At 34.2% G+C, this 23,375-nt stretch overlaps 1 protein-coding gene across 4 annotated transcripts in view; it reads left to right on the top strand.

Annotated features, from left to right (window-relative positions):
* SLC26A7 (solute carrier family 26 member 7) overlaps nt 1-23,375 on the top strand; it is a 175,930-nt gene that overhangs the window by 118,172 nt on the left and 34,383 nt on the right. For all 4 annotated transcript variants that reach the window (XM_074200057.1, XM_074200058.1, XM_074200059.1 and 1 more), the window contains 4 exons: nt 3,766-3,843; nt 4,682-4,777; nt 18,211-18,317; nt 20,958-21,024. In XM_074200057.1, coding sequence (XP_074056158.1) covers nt 3,766-3,843; nt 4,682-4,777; nt 18,211-18,317; nt 20,958-21,024 — 348 coding nt within the window. The remainder of the gene's footprint in view (nt 1-3,765; nt 3,844-4,681; nt 4,778-18,210; nt 18,318-20,957; nt 21,025-23,375) is intronic.

Here is a 23,375-nt window from a genome sequence, read left to right on the forward strand (position 1 = left end):
GGATGTTGAGATAACTGGGAACTTTGGTTCCATAGGGAAATTTCAGAAAGGACCCTTACTGTTTATTACTCATTTGTTTTGTGATGCATGGATGATTTAACTTGTATTTCTGTCTCTGGAGAAGCAATAAGAAGGCAGATTTCATAGGCTTTTTCCCATGTCCTGCCTTTATATCAATCACTCCAAATTGATATTACTATTCAGTAAATGAATAATTACTTTAAATCATGTGCATTTGAAGGCTGACATTATTTTCCCTTCTGTCTTTGTATCTCTAGCTCCTGGTGAAGTGTATTGGAAATAGAAGGTCCTTAATAAATAAGTTATATCTTTGGAATTGAATTAGCCACCTCCTACAATTTTTGAGTTGATCACATTTGTAAAGTAAGCAGGTTGAAATATATAATCACCAAAATTTCTTTAAATTCCTAAATTCTATCATCTATGGAAGGATGACAGTCCTTTTAGCTATTAGGTTCCTAGGCTTTATAGGAGTGAGAATTGGAGCAAAGTAGCATGAAACTTTAAGAGGCTAGAGTGTGATATTATGAAGGGTTTTCTATGACTTGGAAGTAAATGCACAGGGACTTTTGGCAGGGTTGATATGCTGATGTCATAATCTTCAGGCTAAGAGCAAAGGAAAGTCAAGCTACTGAGTTTGTGGCAATTAAATTTGTTAAACTCACATTGTTTGCTCCCATGGTGCAGCTTATTTAGAGTCTTGCAATAAAAGATAGCATTGCTTTTGTGACTTTAAAAGCATTTTATGTCTTAGTTCTTCTTAAAAGACTGAAGGAATCAGTTCAAGCATTATTATATCTATTTTATTCATGCTTATGAAGGGTCAATGACTTACCCAAGTATTCAGTGAAATTGGGATTTCAACTTAGGTCTTTTAATTCCCCAATTCAATGCTTATTCCCTTATACCACGCCAGAGTTGGTCAAATCATTAAAAGTATAGTGATTACTTGAACCCAAGTTATAAGTTCTAATAATGCCTGTGTTCAGTTTGCATAGGAACATTGATTTCCCACCAGTAGCCTGGGTCTGGATTTTTTTTAACCATGTCATCCCAATGGAATGTATAAGCCCTACTCATATGCCCAACCACTGAACTCTCATGATATAATGTTGTATTTATGGTCTAAGCAAAAACTCACACCATATGAAAACATAAAAACATAATTCCTAACATATGATTTCAATCTAGAAATGATTTAGTAGTGTAGAGTGCCTTCTCTTTGGCACCTAACATCCTTTAAAATTTCTGGCCCACTTGATCTTCCCCTTTATATCTAGGGGAATGAAGGACAACATGACAGTATAGAGAACCAGCCTTGGAGCCAGGAAGACCTTTGCTTCTTACACATTCTGATCAAGGGCACACTAGTCACTTACCTTTCTCTGTAAGATTTTGACGCCTCTTTTTTCCCCATTGTACTCTTAAGAATTGTAATACTTTCCCATTTGACTTGTATTTGAAAATTAACTTATATGTTGTCTTTCTTTGTATCCTCAGTGTTTACCACAGTGTAGTAAACACATAATAAATGCTTTATTAATCTGCATTTTCATTTTGCATGATTAGAGGGGGTTTCTATACCAAGAGTTTCCTAAAAATGGGCTATCAAAGACCTTGTTTTACAAACACACACACACACACACACACACACACACACACACACACAGGCATTCAGGTATTTCTCTAATACAGAATGCATGTATATCTACATATATGTATATGTATCAACAAAGTGATTCAACTCTCACCAACAAAGGAATTTTGTTGCAGAGTTTACTTAGTGAGTTAGACTAAAAACACCTTGAGGACAGGAGCTCTGTTTTATTTCAACTTTATATCCACCTAGCCCTTATCCTGCTGTCAGCAGGTGCTTAGTAGATATTTATTGAATTGAATTGCTCTTCTGAGATAACTTTGACTTAACCCTTCATTTAGTTCTCCAACATCCTTGTTCATAGAGAATAAATGATCTTTGAGTTGGATTGGATAGATTAATGAAGCCAAAAATATTAGTTTGATATCCCAAAGTAATTTAGTTTCTCATTATTCTATAACCCCTTGTGGTCATCATCCCATATAACCATTTAATAAACTCATACCACTGGTAACAAGAAAGAAGGGGGAAAGCTACCAGATGACTTAGTATTAAACTATTATCTGTATAAGAAAAGTTACTTAAAAGCCATTATTTTGTCTGTTACTAAAACATATCCTGAGGTATTTGTGGGTTCCAAAACAAAAGGATCTCCCTTTGGTTACATTTTGGGGCAGAAATTTGGATAGATGGGGAACACTTTACACAACTTAATGTGGACAATTTACTTTAATAGTTTGCACTATAGAAATCCAAATCCATGTTGATCTTTACACACACACACATACACACACACACACACACACACACACACACACATATATATATATATATATATGTATATATAAAATCATTTTGTCCACTTCATCAATAAAAGATACTTAGAGGAATCTATGAGGTTATTGAGGTGTTTTTTTCATCATTATAGCTCACAATTTCTCTTTGCATTTTCATTCTGTCATCTTTGTCCCCTATCTTTCCAAAAGATGTTACAAGAGAATCTAGGTGGTGCAGTGCATAGAACCTGAGTTCAAATCCAGCCTCAGACACTCAATTATTACCTAGCTGTGTGACCTTTGGCAAGTCACTTAATCCCATTGCCTTGCAAAAACTAAAAAAAAAGATGCTACCTAAGTTTTCTATTTTGTCCATTTCAACTTTATTTGATTGCTCTAGTTTGCCAATTATTTTACTTTCTTCATATGTAATAATAGATGACATTTATAGAATGATTTAAGATTTACGAAGCACTTGACAACATCTCATTTGAAAGAATTCTAGATTTAGAGTCAAAGAACTTGAGTCTGAATCCAGCTCCCTCAACTGTTTGATCTTGAACAGTTAGCCTCAGTGTGTCTCAGTTTCCTCATACATAAAAATAAATTTGTTGGACGTAGATGACCTCTCAGGTTCCTTCTACCTCTAAATCTATGATTCTATAATCCTGACCAACTGTGTGTAGAATTATTATACTAATTATCATTCCTATTTTGTTTGTTGTTTGGTCATTTCAGTTATATTAAACACTTTGTGAAATCATTTGGAATTTTCTTGGCAAAGATACTGGAGTAGTTTGTCATTTCTTTCTCTGGCTCATTTTAAAGACAGAGAAACTGAGGCAAACAGGGTTAAGTGACTTATCCAGCTAATAAGTATCTGAGACTGAATTTGAACTCAGGAAGAAGAGTCTTCCTGGGCCCCAGGGCTGGTACTCTATCCACTGTCTCATGTAACTCCCACCTTCCCTATTTTACAAGGAAGGAAATTGAGTCTATATCAGTCACTATGTCAGACACTGTACTAAAAGAAGGGAATATGAAGAAAAAAGAGAAGAGGAGAAAGGGGGAGGGAGAGGAAAAGAACTTTTCCAAATTCAAAACGAATTCTAATAGGAATTTAAGTGATTTGCTTATGGTCCCTGAACTCTTGAAGTGAAAGAAGTAGAATATGAACCAGGACTCTTCAGATGCCAGGTTTCATGCTCTTTCCTCTATGCCACAGTACTTCTCTGGCAAGTCATTAGAAGTCTAATACTTCTAAAAATTGTTAAGAATTTCTAATCAAAAAAATCTATGCCTTGTTTTTCTTAATTATTGAAAAACATTCTTAATTCTTTCAAATGTCTTTGCTTTTGTTGTGTGTTTCAGGTGGCTTGCCTAATATCTTGTATTTTGGTCCTGATCGTCATCTATGCAGTAGGACCATTACTTTACTGGTTACCCATGGTATAGTATGATTTTTTTTTTTGCTTTCAAATGAGAATCGGTATTGGCAGGACTCTTTATGAATAGCCTCATTATCTTGACTAATGAGGTTGAAAGAGAGAACAGGGTAAATCTCTCTTCAAAATCTTCGAAATATATTTACATTATAACACCCTCTAAACTTGTTGACAAATTTTCAACCTACCTGGTAGAGACTAACACAGCTCAATGACAGGAAATGACAATCCTGTTATAATTCAGAGATTTGGAAAGTTTACTTCTAATTAATTGCTATAACTTTCTCATTTATGAGATATAAAAAATAATATCACATTTCATTTGAGGATGTTTGTTAAGTACATTTTTAGTAAAATAGTAGAAAATACTAGACTACACAAGTAAAAATTATTAAATATTTCTCATTAATCTATCAAAACACCTTCTGGGAAAAACTTGACTCACTTGCATGTATTATTTCTATTTTTATCTTTTTCATTTGCATTGTATAGATATTTATTTAGTTTTATGCTTATATAACCAGTGAAATGTTCTTTGTAATCAGGTATCAGGGATGTCTCACATTCCAGCTTGGTAATCCAATAGGTCTCTTATTTTACTGCATGACATTAATTCAATTGGATGGGAAATTAATATGTTACTTCTGAATGGAAGGAAAAGGCTCATTATTGATCTAGTCTTTTCAGCAACTGCTCTAGCAATACAATATCTATCCATCCATCCATCCATCTATCTTTCTATCTAAAATAAGTACTATTTATGTAAAAATATATACATATGTGGGTATATAAATTGGAAGAACTATTAATTTTGATTCTTAACTTTTTTGTTCAATGTGTAGTGTGTTCTTGCAAGTATCATTGTTGTGGGACTGAAAGGGATGTTAATACAGTTCCGGGACTTAAAAAAATATTGGAATGTGGATAAAATAGATTGGGTAAGTGAAATTTGATTAATCTTTTCCCCCTTAGGCTTAAATACTTTCTTCCCAAGAAAAATTTAATATTTCTTCATCCAAAAATGGATTTATTGAAATAAGACAAAAGTATTTTATAAATTACTAAATATTTTTCAGTATTCAATATAGATTAGAAATGTACATTGCCTTTATGAGAAACACAGATTGAACTTTGACAAATTTTAATGGGTAATATATATTTTACCAGCTTTCAAAATAGGAGCTAATTCAAAGGAATAGGGATTATCCATTTAGCTTTGTGAATTGATTCTGGAACCAATGTATATGCCAATAGAAATGAAATCATCAATAGCACTTCTTTAATTGCTAAAGAATGTATGCTCTATGAATACTGAGAATATTTTTATGATTAACAGAGAATAAATAAAAATACTTTTATAGGAATTCTTTTGATCAGAGTACTGGAAGATCTAGATTTAGAGCTTGAAGGACCCTTACAGATCATTAGTCTAGCCCCCTTATTAGATAAATGAGGAAATGTGAGATCCAGTGATGTTAAGTGAATTGCCCAGGGTATCTAGTTAGGATTCAAACCCAAGATTTTCTGACTGTGATCAGCACACTACATGGTATACAATGCTGCCTCATAAACAGCCAGAGAAAGTATCCTTTTAAAATCTGTCTACCATTAAGGCTAATCTGAATAGAGACCTCTATTAGGCAGTCTCATATTCAAATTATAAATCTGATTAAAGATCAAGGAATTCTGTTAACAACATCATAGTACCAGAATGCATGTACTACTGGGGGGGGGGGGAAGAACTATTTATCTCTCATTCACATGAATGGTAGTGTGTGATGTATAATAGCTAGAAATCTGCCTCAAATCCAAGAAGACTTGGGTTTATCTTGCCTCTGACACATACTTGTGTTAACTTTTCAATGCTCTGGCAGTGTCAAACGCCAATGAAAATGAGGACCACCAAACCATACATAGGAGGTACCTAGGTAGCTCAGTGGATAGAACACTAGGTCGACCTGAGTTCTCATCTGGCCTCAGATACTCACTAGCTGTGTGTCACTTAACCTCTCTGCCTTAATCCACTGGAGAAGGAAAGGACAAATCATTCCAAGTATCCTTGCCAAATAAAATCCAAATGGGGTTACAAAGAGTTGGATATAATGGAACAACAACAAACCATACATAAACATCCCTGTAGGTCATGTATTGATTTAGAAAACCACATACTACTATTATTTATCTTCTGTTGTTTTTCTTTATTCTGTTATATATTTGGCAATCACATTTTAATCTGGTTCAGGCCATTCTCAGGAGTATTGTGGGCCTCTTGTGACTGATACTTCTCTTCTAGGTAACTCACTAACCTGCTGAGAAGGTATCATTAGAGGGAATTCTCTTTAATGATGAAATCACAGGTCTAGCTTCATGCCCTTTCTTTTATTAACATCATCAGGCATTATTACTAGGTAGATCTTAGAGAGAGGAGGACTAAAGATTTGTCCACAAAAGTATCAGTGGTGCTGTCTTGTCACAAAGATCTAGGTTATTCTATGGCAAGGCTCTGTTCCTTTTCTTGCTCCCAAGTCATCTGGAACTTTCCTCCTACAATACAGCATACTGTGTTACCTTCAAGTTAAAAAAAGCAAAAACATCTTTTAAGGACCTACTATTGCTAGGAACTGTGTTAAGTACTTTCTTAAAAGAATAAATATCTCATTTAATGATCATAAACTTACCTTCGTAAATGCATGTTTCTAAGACTCTTAAGAATGAAGTTGTTTATTTATGGGTCAATGAAAAGTAGGACTGCTTATACTAGAACTTCCCCCTAAATCCCATTGCCCATCACTAGACAATCTTTAGCCAGATGCCTCTATACAATTGGGCACTTGCATATAGATACTTGGCTGAGCTCCCAACCATCATGTCTAGTGTGGCTCAACAAATGTGGGGAGGATCTAATGGTCAAATCTCACTGGTGAACTTCTCCATGGTTATTCAGTGCCTATTGATTGATGGATGGATCCTTGGGCTACCTATTGAGTGTAACTTGATACTTTGCTTATAGTTCTCTACTTGATTATGATTGTTGCCAATCCTCATTATCAGTACCTTTTCCAACCAAATTGCAGGTTGCCCTTTTGCACAGGTTTCAGGTGACAGTGTCAAAAATCAGAAGCAAGTAATACTTGAAGAGCTTTTCCATTATATATAATTATTCCTGTCATATTGACCCAATTGCCATGTCAAACCAAGGACCCCTCTCTAGTTTTCTCCTATGTGCTATAGTCCTCATAACTTTTGCCTCATGAAAGCCTGTTACATCATTAGGAGCATCCAGTTTTCTCTCCACTTGTCCCTTGGAGGCCACACAGGCTTCCCACAAATGATGGTAGATGCTTCTTCCATCTCAACACTCTATCAACAACCTTTGAAACTTTCTGTAGTATCTTTTAGGAAAAAGAAATCAAGCATAATCTTAGACAACTTCCCAGCTAAGGGAACAAGTTGGAGAAGTCAAACTCTATTATTGGAAGATTCTTCTTTCAGGAGAAAAATAACATGGAGTATTTTAAGCCTTCGATTTTTAATTTTTTTTATTTATGGAAGAAAACAAGTTCTTTAAAATAGTACAATGAAAAAGATGAAACTGCAAATTTCTTATGCACATTTTGTTATACCTTTCAAATATACAACAAAATTATCGTGTAAATTTATTTTTTCTTCATTCCTTCCCCTCTATGCCCTAGAGATAGGTATTATTACACACACACATTCATACTCCTATTTATCAATTCTTTTTTCCTAGATGCACATAGTGACTTTTTTCATTTCCTTTATAGTTAGAGTATTTATAATAATCATAATTGGTCAAAGTTATTCTTATAATATTGCTATTAAATCTGAGTGTATCTCTCATTCTTAAACAAAATATTGTTTCTTGTAAACAACATAATGTTGAATTTTTATTTTTAATACATTTTGTGATACATTTCAGTTTTGTGGATGAGTTCACTTTGTTCACATTCAGAGTTATAATTTCTATTTATGAATTTCCCTCCAGCTTATTTTTACGCATCATTTTTCTTCTCAGACTTTCTTTTTACCCTATCCCTGTTACCTCATCTTTCCCCCTTTTCTCTTATTCTTAATATTATCCACCTCTCTAAAATTACCTCCCTTATCTTCTTCTTTCAAGTCTTAATATATATGTATATATATATATATATATATATATATATATATCCTTTTAAAATTTCCTCTCCAATTCTATCGTCCAGTTTCCTCATCTCTCTAGAAGTTCAGACTTCTAAACTTCTTCAGATACATACTTTGTGAGATGAGAATTAGATCCCAACATTAAAAACCCTCTACTCTCACCTGTTTCCTCTTTATCATTTCTTCCTTTCAAGCCAAATTTTATGAGATAATTGCTTCTTTTTACCTTTTCTTATCCAATTTTGTTTTTTGGAATTATTTAATCAAGTTACAAGGAAGAAAATAAAAAGGAACTCAAAATCAAATAAGAAAGAATGAGGAAAAATTAGAAAAACAATTCAAAAAATTATGAAAAGAGATTGGAAAGAAATAAATAATCATAAGGAAGAAAATAAGTAGGAATTCAAAAATCAGTAATAGAGAATGAGGAAATTTTTGAAAAAAAATAAAAGCAAACCAAGAAAATTATGAAAAGAAAAGCTTTGATTTCTGAGTGTTTAGATTAAGATCGAAGAAGTGACTTTTTTTGCAAGGAAAAAATGTGATATGTGTTCAGGTAGAGAAAGATCTCTGTCACAGAGGAAAATATGTATAAAAGTCAATATTGATGACATCATAGAAGACATGAAGAAATTGTAAGACATAGGAACAAAATTATCTTAAAGGAATGCTTCGTGATCTTCAAGGACTGGTATTTCTCTGGAGGACTTTGAATTTTGAGAGGCAGTATTGTGTAATAGATAAGAGTGCTGAATTTGAGGTCAAGAAGATCCCAATTCAAATCCTACTTCAGATACTTGCTAGCTGTGAAGCAATGGGTAAATTACTTAATATCTCTGGGGCTTCATCTAAAATTAGGAGGTTGGACTCCACAATGTCTGAGATTCTTCTTGCACTAAATCTATTATCTTATGACTAAGTCATTTCAGGCATCAAATCATTTTCTCTTGAAATAACCAGAGAACTGAAACAATAAATGCATCAGTGTGCTGAATTGTATCTTTGGCAAGAAACTGATGCATTTGTGGAATATGGAATAGTTCTAGTTACAGAACTAGAAGGAAAATGACTATATATATGTTAATTAGTATGAGCAAATGTTTGCTTTTAAGGAAAATCAACAATTGAAATTGAGACTATTTTGACATATGAGTTTGTTCAGAGTAAGTAGAATGAATTTATGTTGAATAATTGCATATTTTAATAGTCATAAAAGTTTGTTTAATAAACCAATATGATTAATTGGGTTGATAAGCGATTATCTTACTGATATAAAATATAATGGGAGTTAATTCCAGATTCAACCTAGCAATCAACAAGTATTTATTTAGCACCTACCATGCTAGGCACCATGCCAGATATGAAGACAAAATGAAACCTCCCAGTATGATGAAGTAGAGAAAGAGCAACAGATTTTGGGATCTGAAGGTAGAGATCACATTTCAGCCCATTCAGGAGCTAGAACCTTGGGCAAGTAAATTAATCTTCCTTAGGTTATCATACCTTCTTTGTAAAGTGTGAATAATATTTACACAATCTACCTCAAGGGATGGATCCAAGGAAAATCCTTTGTAAACTGGATAAGTATTTTCGTGTGACCTATTACCATTAAAACTGCAGCAATTTATTCCAAGGAAAGTGTTTCATGATCCATGATCCATACAGAACAATTTAAATGTGCAATTGATATTAGAATTGTTATTGACTCACGGTGATAGACTTAGGCAACTTACTGATGTAAGCAATAACTAGAAAATTTGAGGAATCTTAGGTAAGGTCTAGAGTAGAATACTGCTATGTGGAGAAAGTAATTTTTATAGGTCAGTCTAATTGTATAATTATCTGTGTAACTACTGCATCTCTATGTAAAAATGGATTAAAAGAAACATGCTTTTCAAAGAAATCTTGGACATTCCATGTATGTTTGGAAACCATTCCAGTTGAATAATCTGAGTTTCTCATCATTGCTTGCCAAGGCAATCTTTGGGTTCAGCAATTGTCTGTGAATCAACAAATACTTAGAATCAACAAATCTGCTTTCTTTCATATCTGGGTACTGGATGATAATGTATTGGGGGAAAGCCATGATAAGCATCCAGAAGGGTGACTCGTAGGTGAGAGAGTGAATACTTTGGCTCGCCCTCCCTACACTTCTGTTTTTGTTATTATGAATGAGGTCAAGAATGTCTAAGTCTGTTAGAAAACTTAATACTCTTGTCAGCTTTCCTAAAAATCAAATGATGTGCAGGCTTCTCTTTCTTTCTCACCCTGTCATGTTCTTGCTGGATAGAGATCAGCAACTTTTGTCAGATGGTCAGTGGCAGACGGATGTGTGTTATTATTCTCTTGGCTGCCTAACAGCTAATAAGCCGGACACTTCACTTGCAATGAATACAGCATGTTCTGCCAGCCACTGAGGCCCTAGTCATTACTGTTAAAGGAGGACTGAATCGATCACATATCAGTCTGACCCATGGGACAGACTGTATTGAGTAGGAAGCAGTGTGTTTGATTGGTTAGGATTTTCTGACATGGGGCAGAGATTTTACCTTTAACCTAAGGCAGATTGTATGTATTAGTGAAGTCAGAGGATATTAACAAGGAGGGCTAGGATGGTAGTGTCAAAGATACTAATCAAGTCAGAATTCAAGTCCACTGAGATTGGGTAACATGAAAATGATGTTGATAGTGAACCAGTTTCTTTGAAGATTTAGGCTTCTTTTTGCCCCTCAGATCAACTAGAAAATCTTTATTTTTTTGGAGCGATGTTTGTCTGCTGTTTTCCTCTTAGAAATATCAATTAATGAATGAATCAATCACTTCTTCAAAGTTCAGCATATTCTAACTCTAAGCTTGTGACGCTTAGCACCTGGAGGCTTACAGTTCAGGTGACCTATACACTCACTGTCCTCTAGTGGAATTTAGTCCCCAAAACAAAATCTTACCCTTTCAGAGAAGTTAATCAACCAAGATGTTCCAAACAAAATCCAGTACAAAATCCATGCTCTTGAAATGGATTTCAGTGCCATTCTTCTGTTTCTACTTCAACTGTGATATTAGTTACCATACATATGGTATCTTTTTTTTATGTTCTCCTGAGCTTTAAGCTTCTTAGATCTTTTGGCCCTTGAAGTTTTACATTGTTTTTTTTTTTTTTTGAATTAGTCCTTGATCAGATTTCTTTCTTTCTTTTTTGGCAGGGGATGGAGAGAGTAGTGTAGGGGACAATAGCTTTCTCCTGCCTTACTTTCATTACTTATTCTTTTCTCAACAATTCTACTTATTTGACTTTTGTTTCTCAAGTTTGGAATATCGTAACATGAATGCTCTATGCACATCAGGTTTCTTTGGAATGATTCAGATGCCTTCTTTCTGTCAAAAGTCCATATGCTTGGTTTTTAAAAAAATAATTGTTACTCTTAGCTTTGCAGGATATATATATATATATATATATTATATGTTATAGAGAGTCTGCATTATATATACTTATATATATACACACACACAAATAAATCAGAGAAGATATTGAATATATTGCAAAAACAGACACTTGGGGTGTATGTATTACATATTTACATATATTTAGTTGTGTGTGTGTTGTGTGTGTGTGTGTGTGTGTGTGTGTATTTGATAGCAGAATTGTGCCTTGGACTTCCAAGTTTGAGGGTTTTTTGGTCATCTATCTGTAGATTCTATCAATCATGGTATCACAGATTTGAAGATGAAAAAGAATTAAAGGTCATCTAGTTCACACCCTCTCTTCTCAAATTATAGTTAATATAGTAGACCAAAAGAGTTTAGGTGACTCAAGTGGTAGAGCTAGGATATGAATTTAGGTCCTGTGATTCCAAACTCAATCCTTTTTCCAATATCACATACTGATTTCTGTTACATTGTCATTTGTCTTTAAAATTTCTGGGCAGTTTTCCTCTATTTTTTTTAGTTTTTTTTTTTTTTGCAAGGCAAATGGGGTTAAGTGGCTTGCCCAAGGCCACACAGCTAGGTAATTATTAAGTGTCTGAGGTCGGATTTGAACTCAGATACTCCTGACTCCAGGGCCAGTGCTCTATGCACTGCACCACCTAGCCACCCCCCGCTTTCCTCTATTTTTAAAAGTTGCTTTATGCTTTTCTTTTGCTAACCTTTTTCTCTTTCAGTATTTTTGAGTTTCACGTCTTTCATTCCCTTTATCAAATGCTCTACCTAGACATATCTCCACCACACATTAAGTTATTTATTCTTTATCTTATTTATTTTAAAACTTATTTTAAAACTTTAATTTCTGGTCTAATCTTCATCTTAATGTCATTTAAAAAAATTATTTATCTTTTGAATTGTTTTGGAAAGAATTGGTTTGCCTACATGCATGATGGACTTCTACTCATCCTTTTCTCTTTTGACATTTTTTGTTTTTACAATATTTTATTACTCATAGTTTATCTTAGACCTCTTCCATCTCTGTCTGTCCCTTCCCCTTTCATTGCCATGATATTCACATTTTCACTAGCATAATCTGCATAGGTTGGTTTTCTAGCCTCCCCTAGTTGTAGAATCTCAGCTAGATCTTAACCTGTATAATTTTTACAAGGGAAGTATTAACTCTACTTATATTTCTAGGATCCTTTTCCTAAGGCATGAAAGTCCTTTTCATCTACATCACAACTTTTCTTCTCTCTTTGTGGTTGCATTCATTCATATCATGCAACTGAATAAGATCAATGCTTTTCAATTCTTTTATGAGGGTTCAAAGTGAATTATTTTCTTTAGGGAATTGGGCAGAAACCCCTTACACCCCAAAAGAACCTTAAAACCAAAACCTTCCAAATTATCTGTGCTAGCTGGTATTGATGAAGCCTTGTTTATTTTTTGTGATTACTGCTTCATCTTCTAGATGAGTATTAGCCATTGTTTAAAAGATAATTTCTAGAATTTTGACAAGAATCAGAAACAGCCTCATTAGCTTATAGCTTACAGTCTCAACTCTCTTCCCTTTTTGGAAAAATATGAGAATATATTCCCTATGCAAGCCTTCTAGTATTTCTCTCATTCTTTATCTTTAGGGTATTACTAATAGAAGTTTAGCATTAACATCTACCAGTTCTTTTAGAATAACTTGGGATGTCATTCTCATGGTTTATGTGAGTTGAATATAAATAGGAAAACTGAATGATATCTTAATAGCAACTAGGTGGTTTAGTAGATTCCATGCTGGATCTAGAGTCTGCAGGTCCTTATTAGCTGTGTGGCTTTGGGCAAAGTCACTTTACCTTGATTTGTTTCAATTTCCTAAACTATGAAATGGGAATCTTAATAGTACCCGCTTTCTAGATTGGTTGTGAGGATCAAATGAAATAATACTTGTACAGCACAATGCCTGCCATATTATAGATGCTGTGTAAATTTTAGATAATAATATCTCCCTTTTTATCTTGGGTTTCAGTTTCCTATCAGTCATTTTTATTCTCTTCTCTATATTTCTAAGCTACTCCTTGGAAAATAAAATAGAAGAAATAAGTAAATCAATTAGTCCTTATGTAGCAGAGTTATCATTCAACCCTGTACATTCTGACACTGAAACCAATATTTTACTCTGTGTAATACTGCTCTTTACTTAAAATTAAAGTTGGAATGCTTTTCAGAAATATTCTACCACCATATGTGGTGACACAGTTTACTAAATGACTTCCCAGAGATTTGAAAGTTGATATAACTTCCAAAGGCATTAATTTGCCTGTAGGGTTACTTTGGGCTTTGAGGGAAAAAATGAATTTCTAGGCAGGTCTGAAAATAGCATTAAAAATATAACTAAATTGGACAAAATGATTTGATTGATATTAAATACCACTGTCTGTCTATGTAAGTACATTAGTGACTAGGAGCAAGACTTTCAGTATTCTACCATAAGCCAAACCACCAAAGAACGGATGGGGAAATTCAGTGCACTCAGTTCTTTTTAAAATTTTTTTTCTGCCACATTCAGATAGACTCAGACCATTGCAAAGGACATGGGTAAAATTCACAATGACTAAGATCATTTAGATTCTATTTTGGAGTAATGGTCAAAGACACACTATGATATAATGCAGGAGCTCTTGACATGAGGTCCTTGTGCTGGTTTTTCTTAATATTTTTATTGCTATATTCCAATATAATTGTCATTATCCTATATTTTATTTTGATCTTTCAGAAACATTATTCTGGGAATTATTCCATTATACTATGCCAGCCTGCCAAAAAGATTCATGGCAAACACAGGAAAGTTAAGAACTCTTAGAGTAATACAGTGGATAGTATGATGGGCCTAGCATCAGGAAAACCCTACTTCAAGTCTGATTTTAGACAATTGCTAGTTCTGTGACCCAGGCAAGTCACTTAACTTTTCCTCAGTTTCCTCATCTGTAAAATGTGCTGGAGAAGAAAATGGCAAAGCACTTCAGGATCTTTGACAAGAAAACCCAAATGGGATAACAAAGAGTTGGACATTATTGATTTTATAGTGGAGGGGAAGAAGAGGGGGGGTGAAGGAGAATGAATGAACCCCACCCTCAATCTGCCCTCCCTTCTATAATCTTCCTTCTACTTTCCTGTAGGATGAGATAGATTTCTATACCCAGCTGAGTGTGTTTGTTTTACCTCTTTGACCTATTTCTAGTGAGATTAAGTTTTCCTCACTCTCCTTCACTTATTACTAGATTGAGTAGAATTGATGCAGATTTGCCCTGGTAGAAGGTGGTTTTTTTTTTCTTGAGTTCCCTAAGCCATTGAAATCAAAGGTCTTTTTCTTCTCCTCCTTCCATGTCCCTCAAATGGTCAGAGACTAGCAGAATGTGATATTCATAAGTAATATCTTTTGTAAGATATTCATTCTACCTAACTTACAACACTAACCTAAAGAGTCAGTGAAAATAAAGTACTTTATAATCATAAAGAGCTATATAAATGTGAACCATTATTATTACTTAAGCATGTGCAGCTGCATTTGAAAATTATACAGTTGCAAGGGACTGCTGAAATATGTGGTTGGCACGGAACAGCTGGAATCCTCCTAGTGGAATAAGACTGAAGATGATGATTCAGTAATAAGTACTCTTTCAATAGGGTATAATCTAGTACCAAGAATTGTGGGTAACAGTGTCTTAACTATTTCCAACTTTCTGTCTCAAAATGTCTGCTTCTTCCAAATCAAAGGGGATTTTTACAAACCCCATTGAGTTGGTATCAAGGGATCTGCTTCTTAAACTGCCTGGTCATTAAATCTTTCTCTAGTTTGACTTCCACAAAAAATGTAGAAAAATAGAAAACATTTTCAGAAGTAGAATACAGAAGTAGAATATTTAGGCAGAGTCAAGTCTAGGGATGTGAATTTGAACAGCAATATAGGGCAGATTTTGCTATGGTACACAATAAATGATGCTTTTTAAAATATTATTTTAAATGCACAGAGTTTTTACTCCAGGAAATTATAGAATCAAAGACACTTAAAAAAATGGAAGGCACTCCAGTGATCAACCAGTCCAACCCATTACTGAACAAGATTTTTCCTTTGCTACATTCCCAATAAATGCTCATGTAGGGATTTGTAGTGATGGGGAGCCAGCCCCTTTTTTAGGAGGATCCCTTCCATTTTGGGAAGTTTTTCACCACTTTCTCTATGGAGATATAGACTTGAATGTTATTGGTAAGTACCAGGGTAGAAAAGAAAGTTTTATCTGATATGTAATATCAGGAGTATAATAGGAAAAATGAAAAAATAATCATTTAATTAATAAGCACTTATTAAATTCTCCTATGCCCTGACTTGTTTCTAAAATTAGTAATAAAACACAAAAATGAGTCTTTACCCTGAAGAAATTTATGGTCTACTAGGGTAAAATAAGATGTTTATATATAATTTAATAAATGATAAGTACACTTAAGTGTCTTCCCTTTTACATTTCTAGAAATTTTAAGGCTGTAAGGGACAAGTTTTTGAGGCATTCTAAGGGCCCTTTCTATCCAGAATGAATTTGCCCCTTGTAAAGGATAAACCCCTTTTAGATATGAGAAGATTATTTTGAACTTTGTAAAAGATAAACAATTTTGAGTAGGCTTGTTTGCTCTTATGAAGGATGTGATGCTTAGAGTGGCTCATTTGCAAATCATAAAGCCAAGAATGCAGTTCAGCAGCCAGCAGAGAGAATGAATTTGTCCCTTAGGAATAGAAGGCCCAGCTCTATTTTCCTCATCCATTTATTTGCATTTCAGCCATTTTCAATCCAATCAGATACATTGTGACCTCATTCAGGGTTTTCTTGACCAAGATACTAGAACCATTTGCCATCTTCTTCTTCAGCTTATTTTATAAATTAGGAAACTGAGGCAAATAGGGTTAAGTGACTTGCCCAGAGTCACATAGCTAGTCAGTGTCTGAAACCAGGTTTTTACTAAGGAAGATGAGTCTTCCTGATTTAAGGCCCAGTACTCTATCCATTGTTCCATCTAACTGCCCTTCATTTGCACAGACCAACAGAAAAGACTCAAGTTTCAAAAAAAACTAGGGAGCTATTTGATGAGTGTTGGGGAGCTGTCCATTATCTAGTTATGACACAGTTTGCAGAGGTAAAGATTTAAAAAGTGAACTGGATAGTCACAAAAAGTTAGTATGAGATCTTCCATGAAGGAAACACAACCCAATATTAAGAGTTATGAAAAGAAAAGATTTTTTGGGGGGGTGGAACATATTTTTTAATCGAAATTCCTAATGCTTGGAGAGTTTGAGGGTGATGAATGGCTTGTAGCTATCATTGTCCCATTCTATCAATCAACAAACATTTTTTGTTGACAAAATGCTTAGCTATGGGGATACAGAAATGAAACAGTCCCCACTCTCAAAGATTTCTTAGTCAACAATTGAATTTTCTATTCCAACATTAAAGATAATTTTATTAGTAGATGTTGTATGATTATTTAGCCAATAGGAAATAAACCTTTTAACTGTTTACATGGGTAAATGAAATGACGATTTGAGAATATTTAAAAGCAAAAATCATGCTATTTAAGAAGATAGGAAAGTATTTTGCTATGTATCAGTTTGTAAATATTGAATGCTGTGAAGTTTTGATTTTCCACTTAGAAATTCCTGGATTTAGCAAAATGATTAACCTTCCCAGGAGCTAGAAGTTTCCCCCTCCTTTCCAGGGATCCTTCTCTAATTCTCCCTCCCCCTTGTATTTTAAGCTCAGAAATGCAAATGGTAATAAAACACATTGATGCAAACTGTTGTTTCTAGGGGAGGAATTTACATTCCAACTTAAAAAGAAATAAGGTTTCTTGCATTCTTCCCTTTGAAGGAAAATGCTGACCCTGGTTTTCACAGTAAATGGTTCCTTGAAAAATGAATGTATAATCAAGTTCATTGTTATGAAGATAAAATAGGATACTGCAGCGCTGATGAGGTCACCCATTCAAAACTTTGTTTTAACAAGTAATAGTGTATCTCCACAAGAGATGCTCATGAATTTCATAACATTCCTACCAAGTGGTACTAGCAACACAGTTTTGTAGAGTTTTCAACCCCATTTTTATTCATATAGTGTCTCTAAGTAATATTATTGATGCATGAATAATAGATAGATTCATGTGTGCATTTATTTGGTATATATGAGTATATTAGGAAACCCAGATCTGTGATTTCATCTTTGTGGGATTCTTCATTGTGTAAACTCCATCAATGTATATTTGAATCTCATTTGAAATTTATAACTTCAATTGCGGCTTATAGTTTTCAAAAATGACCTGCAACACTTGGATGACTTGCCCTTGATCTTAGGCAGAACATGAACCTGGGACTATCTCTTGTGCTAATACTTCTTTTTTTAAAAACAGGAAAACTCTGAGAATCTATTCCATGCATTTCATTTTGCGCATTACAAATTTTCAATGTACATATAATCTTTAATGAGACTTGAAACAAGAGTTTGTGTTGCCTGATCATAAAGAATGGAACTCCATTTCTAACTTGGTTACCCACTTTTCTTTGAAATCATATGACATCATTCTCTCACTGTGTTTCAGTTTTTACATCTGTTAAATGAAATTCTGCCACTGGAGGAGTGGGAGTGGGGAGAGGGGAGAAGGGTAGTCCAGAATTGGTCACAAGGGTATTGTGAAGATAAAGTTCTGAAATTCTGAGTGAGGGAAAGAGGATACCCAAAATCTGTTTCTTTTCCAGAGCATATGGGTCAGCACCTACATATTTACAATATGTTTCGCAGCTAATGTGGGACTGCTCTTTGGTGTTGTCTGCACCATAGCTGTTGTGATTGTGCGTTTTCCAAGGTAAGGCAATTTTGTTTGTTTTTATATGATCTTTATAAATTCTGGTAAGAAGCCTAGGGTAGATTTTGTATTCTGTTTTCTTTTTGCACTCTCTGTGATAGTCTACCTTCAGACTCTGCAAAGTGTGTGTGTGTGTGTGTGTGTGTGTGTGTGTGTGTGTGTAGACATCATTTACTGGTATCTATCTATCTATATATTTTGGTTTTGTCTTTCTTTTTAGTTAGCTAGCTAGTTAAATAGTTCAGCTAATCCTAGTTCTATTTCATTTATATTTAGGGATACTTTCTACTTTCATGTATATACTTGTGTGTATCTTTATACACACATGCATGAATATGTTTGTGTGTATTTCTCTCTATATAAAGTGTTTCTGTAATTTATGTGTATTTATGTGGGTGTATCTATGTATATACAGACATACACAAACAAGAAAGTATATGAGATAGAAAATGTCCTTGCCTACATTCTGAAATAAAACTGGTTCTAAACTATGGTATGAAGACAATCTTATTACTTGTATCAAATGGAATATGTGGAAAGGATGTGAAAGTCAGGAAAACAGCAAAACATCTGCATTTTTTGGATTCTAAAGTCATTGCAGAATGTGCAATTTGGGGGCAGTATCATCAAATGTCAATGACACATAGATCACAGGTCAATATTTAATGGTAAATTGTGTAATTTCCTGGTAACATTTGCTTATCATCCAAACCCTGCATGCTTAGAAACCAGATGGAATATAAACCCCTGCAAACAATTTTGTAGAATTACAGCTTTTTAGGGCCAGTAGAAACCTTAGATAGAGATTATCTGCTCCAATTTCCTCATTTTATAGAAGATAAACTGATATGTTGAAAGAAATTGGTGACTTGCTCAAGGTGGCCAGCTAGAACCCAGGCCTCTTACCTATAACCTCATGCTTTTTTTCTAATGCATCATAGTTTATCAAGGACTACATCAGATAAACTGAAGCACTTGTGCCTTTGTGACCCATTTCCCCTCCTCACAGTCTCTTCTTTCACTTCCTTCTCTGACTCATTCTCCCCTTTAATACTCTCTCAATTCCCTCTGTTATCCATTCTCTCTCCTAAAGCTCCTTTTGCTTCCCCCCAAGGGTCATCCTTTCTCCTATCCTTCATCATGAGGAAATGGGGATTAATGAATGTAGTGTTGGGCTTCTGTCAAGGAAACCCAAGTTCAAATTTGACCTTAGACACTAGCTATAAAACCCTGATCAAGTCATTCATCTTTCAGGGACAGTTTCCTTATTGGTAAATGGAAGGAGTAGATTGGACCCAGTGACCTCTAAAGTCCCATCTAGTTCTATAACCTTGATACCATGACCTTCCTCCTCCTTGTTCTCCCCCATCTGCCTTAGCAGTTTAATTCACCCTCCTCTTGCTTTCCTTTTGGCCCTTCAGCTTCCTCTCTAGAATGATGTGTGATAACAAATATAAAAGGATTAGAAAAGTATAAAATGCAAATAAATACAATTCAAATAAAGTGATATTATTACCATTTATTACTATTGTCCTATCAATTTTCTCACTTTCTCACTTTTCTAACTTTGGTGACTATGGCGTCATGGTAATTTAAAGATTAATAGAAGCAAGCATTAATAGTCTCTGTTCCTTAATTAAGAGTACCCATACCAAGTCTAGTTAGAAGACATGAGTTGTTTCCTATTTCTACTACTTATTAACTATATGCCCTTGGTCAAATCCCTTGATACACACACACACACACACACACACACACACACACACACACACAGAGCTTAGTTCTTTCATTTATTTTGTGGGTATTATGATACCTGACCTACCTAGATAATAGGGTAAAATTTTTATGACTCCATAAAGAAAAGTTATTATCACAAACCATCCATTGTCTCAGCATTATTAATCTCTTCTTTTAGCCTTGTTGGATTGAGCCTAGTTGAATCTAAAAAATACCATATAATTATAAACTAAACCTCACTTCAGTTCAGGTAGATGGCAGAAAACGTCTTTTTAAGTTTAACTGTGACTTCAAATACATATTGTGACACTGAACAAGTCTCTTAACCCTATTTGTTTCAGTTTCCTCATCTGTAAAATGAGTTGAAGAAAGAAATGGCAAACTACTTCAGTACTTTTGCCAATAAAATCCCAAATGGGGTCACAAAGAGTTGGACGCAACTGAAAAACAAGTTTCACTACTTAGAGCCAATGTTTTAAGTAAAGAACTGAGATGACATCCTGCTTAGACTCAGAGTTGACTTCACTTCCTCAAAATTCCAGGGATTGATGTCTAATGTGTAAATAACTTTTTTTAATCTTAAAATCATAATTGTACTAAAAGGAAGATAAGCTTATTTGGAATAATTTATGATTTCATATTAGTGTAATTTATCATTAATAATGAAAGGTTAGGATAATGTCAGCCACCTAGAAAATTTTCATTTTAGTCATTAATAGGAACTTTAAATGAATATAAACACAATCAATTTTAATTAGACTCCACTTAAAAAAAATCTTAAAAACTGATGGCTAAACATTCTAATCTAATATACGCTTTCATAGCATATAAACATTCAGAGAAAATAAACCAATACTTTTTACTTTGACCTTTAAATTTTTTTCCTATTTGCCATACTTCCAGAGCCAAGACACTGAGTCTGACAAATATGAGAGAACTGGAAAATAAAGTGAAGACAGAAGTCGAAGGTGTAAGTTTACCATTCTAATTTTTGTTCCACAAAATTTGTTCCACAATTTTTGTTAGCCTTGAATTTTGTGTTGGGTCTTAATAGTTTTATGAAGACTACAGGAGGATTGCAAGAAACTGATAAAGGAGTTTATTTTAAGTTTTTATCACTTGTTATTTTGGACTGGCAGCATTGTACATATGACCACCATATGTGACGTTTGTTTTTAGTTTTAACACAATCAATCAGTTGTGCAAAAAAAGACCTCTTTTTATCTGGTGATAATCCCAAGTGTCATTAAATAAAAACCATATTGGAGAAAAGAAGAGCTACTGTTCACATGGGAACCATGATCAGAATCAATATGAGTATTTCTTCCCATTGCCAAGTGAACTCAAATTCTTTAACCAAATCTCTAACCCTGTTTTGAAATGGAGAGGAAGAAGATGAGTTGGGGAAAGAAAGAAGACTGCAAAAACAGGCAGGTAGAAACCTCAAAGGGGTCTTGTGTTTAGCTACTATTTTTATTCAGTGAATAATAGTGGCAATGATGGTGGTTGTGATGATGATGGCCTCTAACATTCATATAGCAGTTTAAGATCTGTAAATTGCTTTACATGCATTGGACCCTCACAACAATCCAGGGAAGTCAATGCTGCCATTATTCTAATTTTCTGCATAAGGAAACTGAAGATCAGAGGATTTAAGTGACTTATGCAGGGGCATATAACTAGTAAATCTCTAAGATTAGAATTAAATTTAGGACTGTTTCATCATGAAGCACTTCTCTCTCTTTTTTTAATTTTATGTATTTATTTTTCCAATGACATTCAGCAGTAATTTTTAACAATCAATTTTTTTGCAAGGTTTTGAGTTTCATACTTTTCTCCCTCCCTTCCTTGACAGAAAGTCATCTAATATAGGTTATATATGTATAACCGTGCTAAACATAGATTCATATTAATTGTGCTGTGAAAGAAGAATCAAATCAAAATGGGAAAAATATAATACATAAGACAACTTTTAAAAACTGAAGATAGGGGCAGCTAGGTGGGGTAGTGGATAAAGCACCGGCCTTGGAGTCAGGAGTACCTGGGTTCAAATCTGGTCTCAGACACTTAATAATTACCTAGCTGTGTAGACCTTGGGCAAGCCACTTAACCCCATTTGCCTTGCAAAAACCTAAAAAAAAAAACCTGAAGATAGTAAGCTTTGGTCTGCATTTAAAATAAACTACACACCACAGTTCCTTCCCTAGATATGGATGGTATTTTCCATCTCAAGTCTTTTATAATTGTCTTTGATTACTGTACTGTTGAAATGAATAAGTCAATCTTGGTTGATCATCACCCAGTATTGCTATTAGGGTATATAATATTATTCTGGTTCTACTTACTTCACTCAATATCAGTTCATGCAAGTAATGAATAGTAAGTTCATGCTATTATGAAGTCTCATTCCTCATTATTTCTTATAGAACAATAGTTTTATGCTATTTGGACTTATCTCATGTGATTGACTTTTGACAGGTTCAGCAACTCTTATAAGAGAATAGCTCTTGAAGAATTAATCTTGCCCAGCTGAAGACATGTTTCAAATCCATAGTTTTAATTTTTACCTTCTTGTTCATAGGGATAAAACGAACCAGCTTGGGACAGATTAAGGGTAGGAAGGTTAATTTGGATATTTTCCAATTTTTTAACTGACCTCATTTTGAACCTGTCCTGCAAATATTTGATTAACTTTTTTCCTTGTTATTTTTCAAATTCATTTCTCTCTGTATTTCTAGTTCCCGTCGGAACTGAAAGAACTGGCCCCTTGCCTGAAAACTATTCTCAGGGTATTTCTAAATTAGCTGGAAAAAGTAAACCTCCCTCCTGAGAAATCTTACACTTTTGAAAAAGAATGATTAAACTCAAGGTGTTCCAATAATTTCTGAATAAACATCAGTCAACAAGTATTTTTTAAGCATCTACTATATACTAGACACTGTGCTAGATATTGAAGTTACAAAAATTAATCTGTTCCTATCCTCAAGGACTTTAATTTTCATCTAGAGAAATACCTGTACACTTAAAAGTTTACACAAAGCATACAGAAAATAAATTCAAGACAATTTTGGGGAGGGAGACAGTACTGGGTGAGAAAACAGGAGGATTTTCATGGAGAAAATGAACTTTGAAGGAAACTAGGGAGTCTGAGAAGCAGAGGTGAGGAGGAAGAACATTTCAGACATAGAAGACAGGCAATGCAAATGCAAGAAGATGGGTCATGTGTAGGACAAATGGAAAGTCAGTTTGATTGGCCCAAAGATGAGTATTGCATGAAAGGTCTGGAAAGATCAGTAAAATTCAACTCATGAAGGATTTAAA

Source organism: Macrotis lagotis, chromosome X (genome assembly GCF_037893015.1).
Source record: "Macrotis lagotis isolate mMagLag1 chromosome X, bilby.v1.9.chrom.fasta, whole genome shotgun sequence".
NCBI classification, from domain to species: domain Eukaryota; kingdom Metazoa; phylum Chordata; class Mammalia; order Peramelemorphia; family Peramelidae; genus Macrotis; species Macrotis lagotis.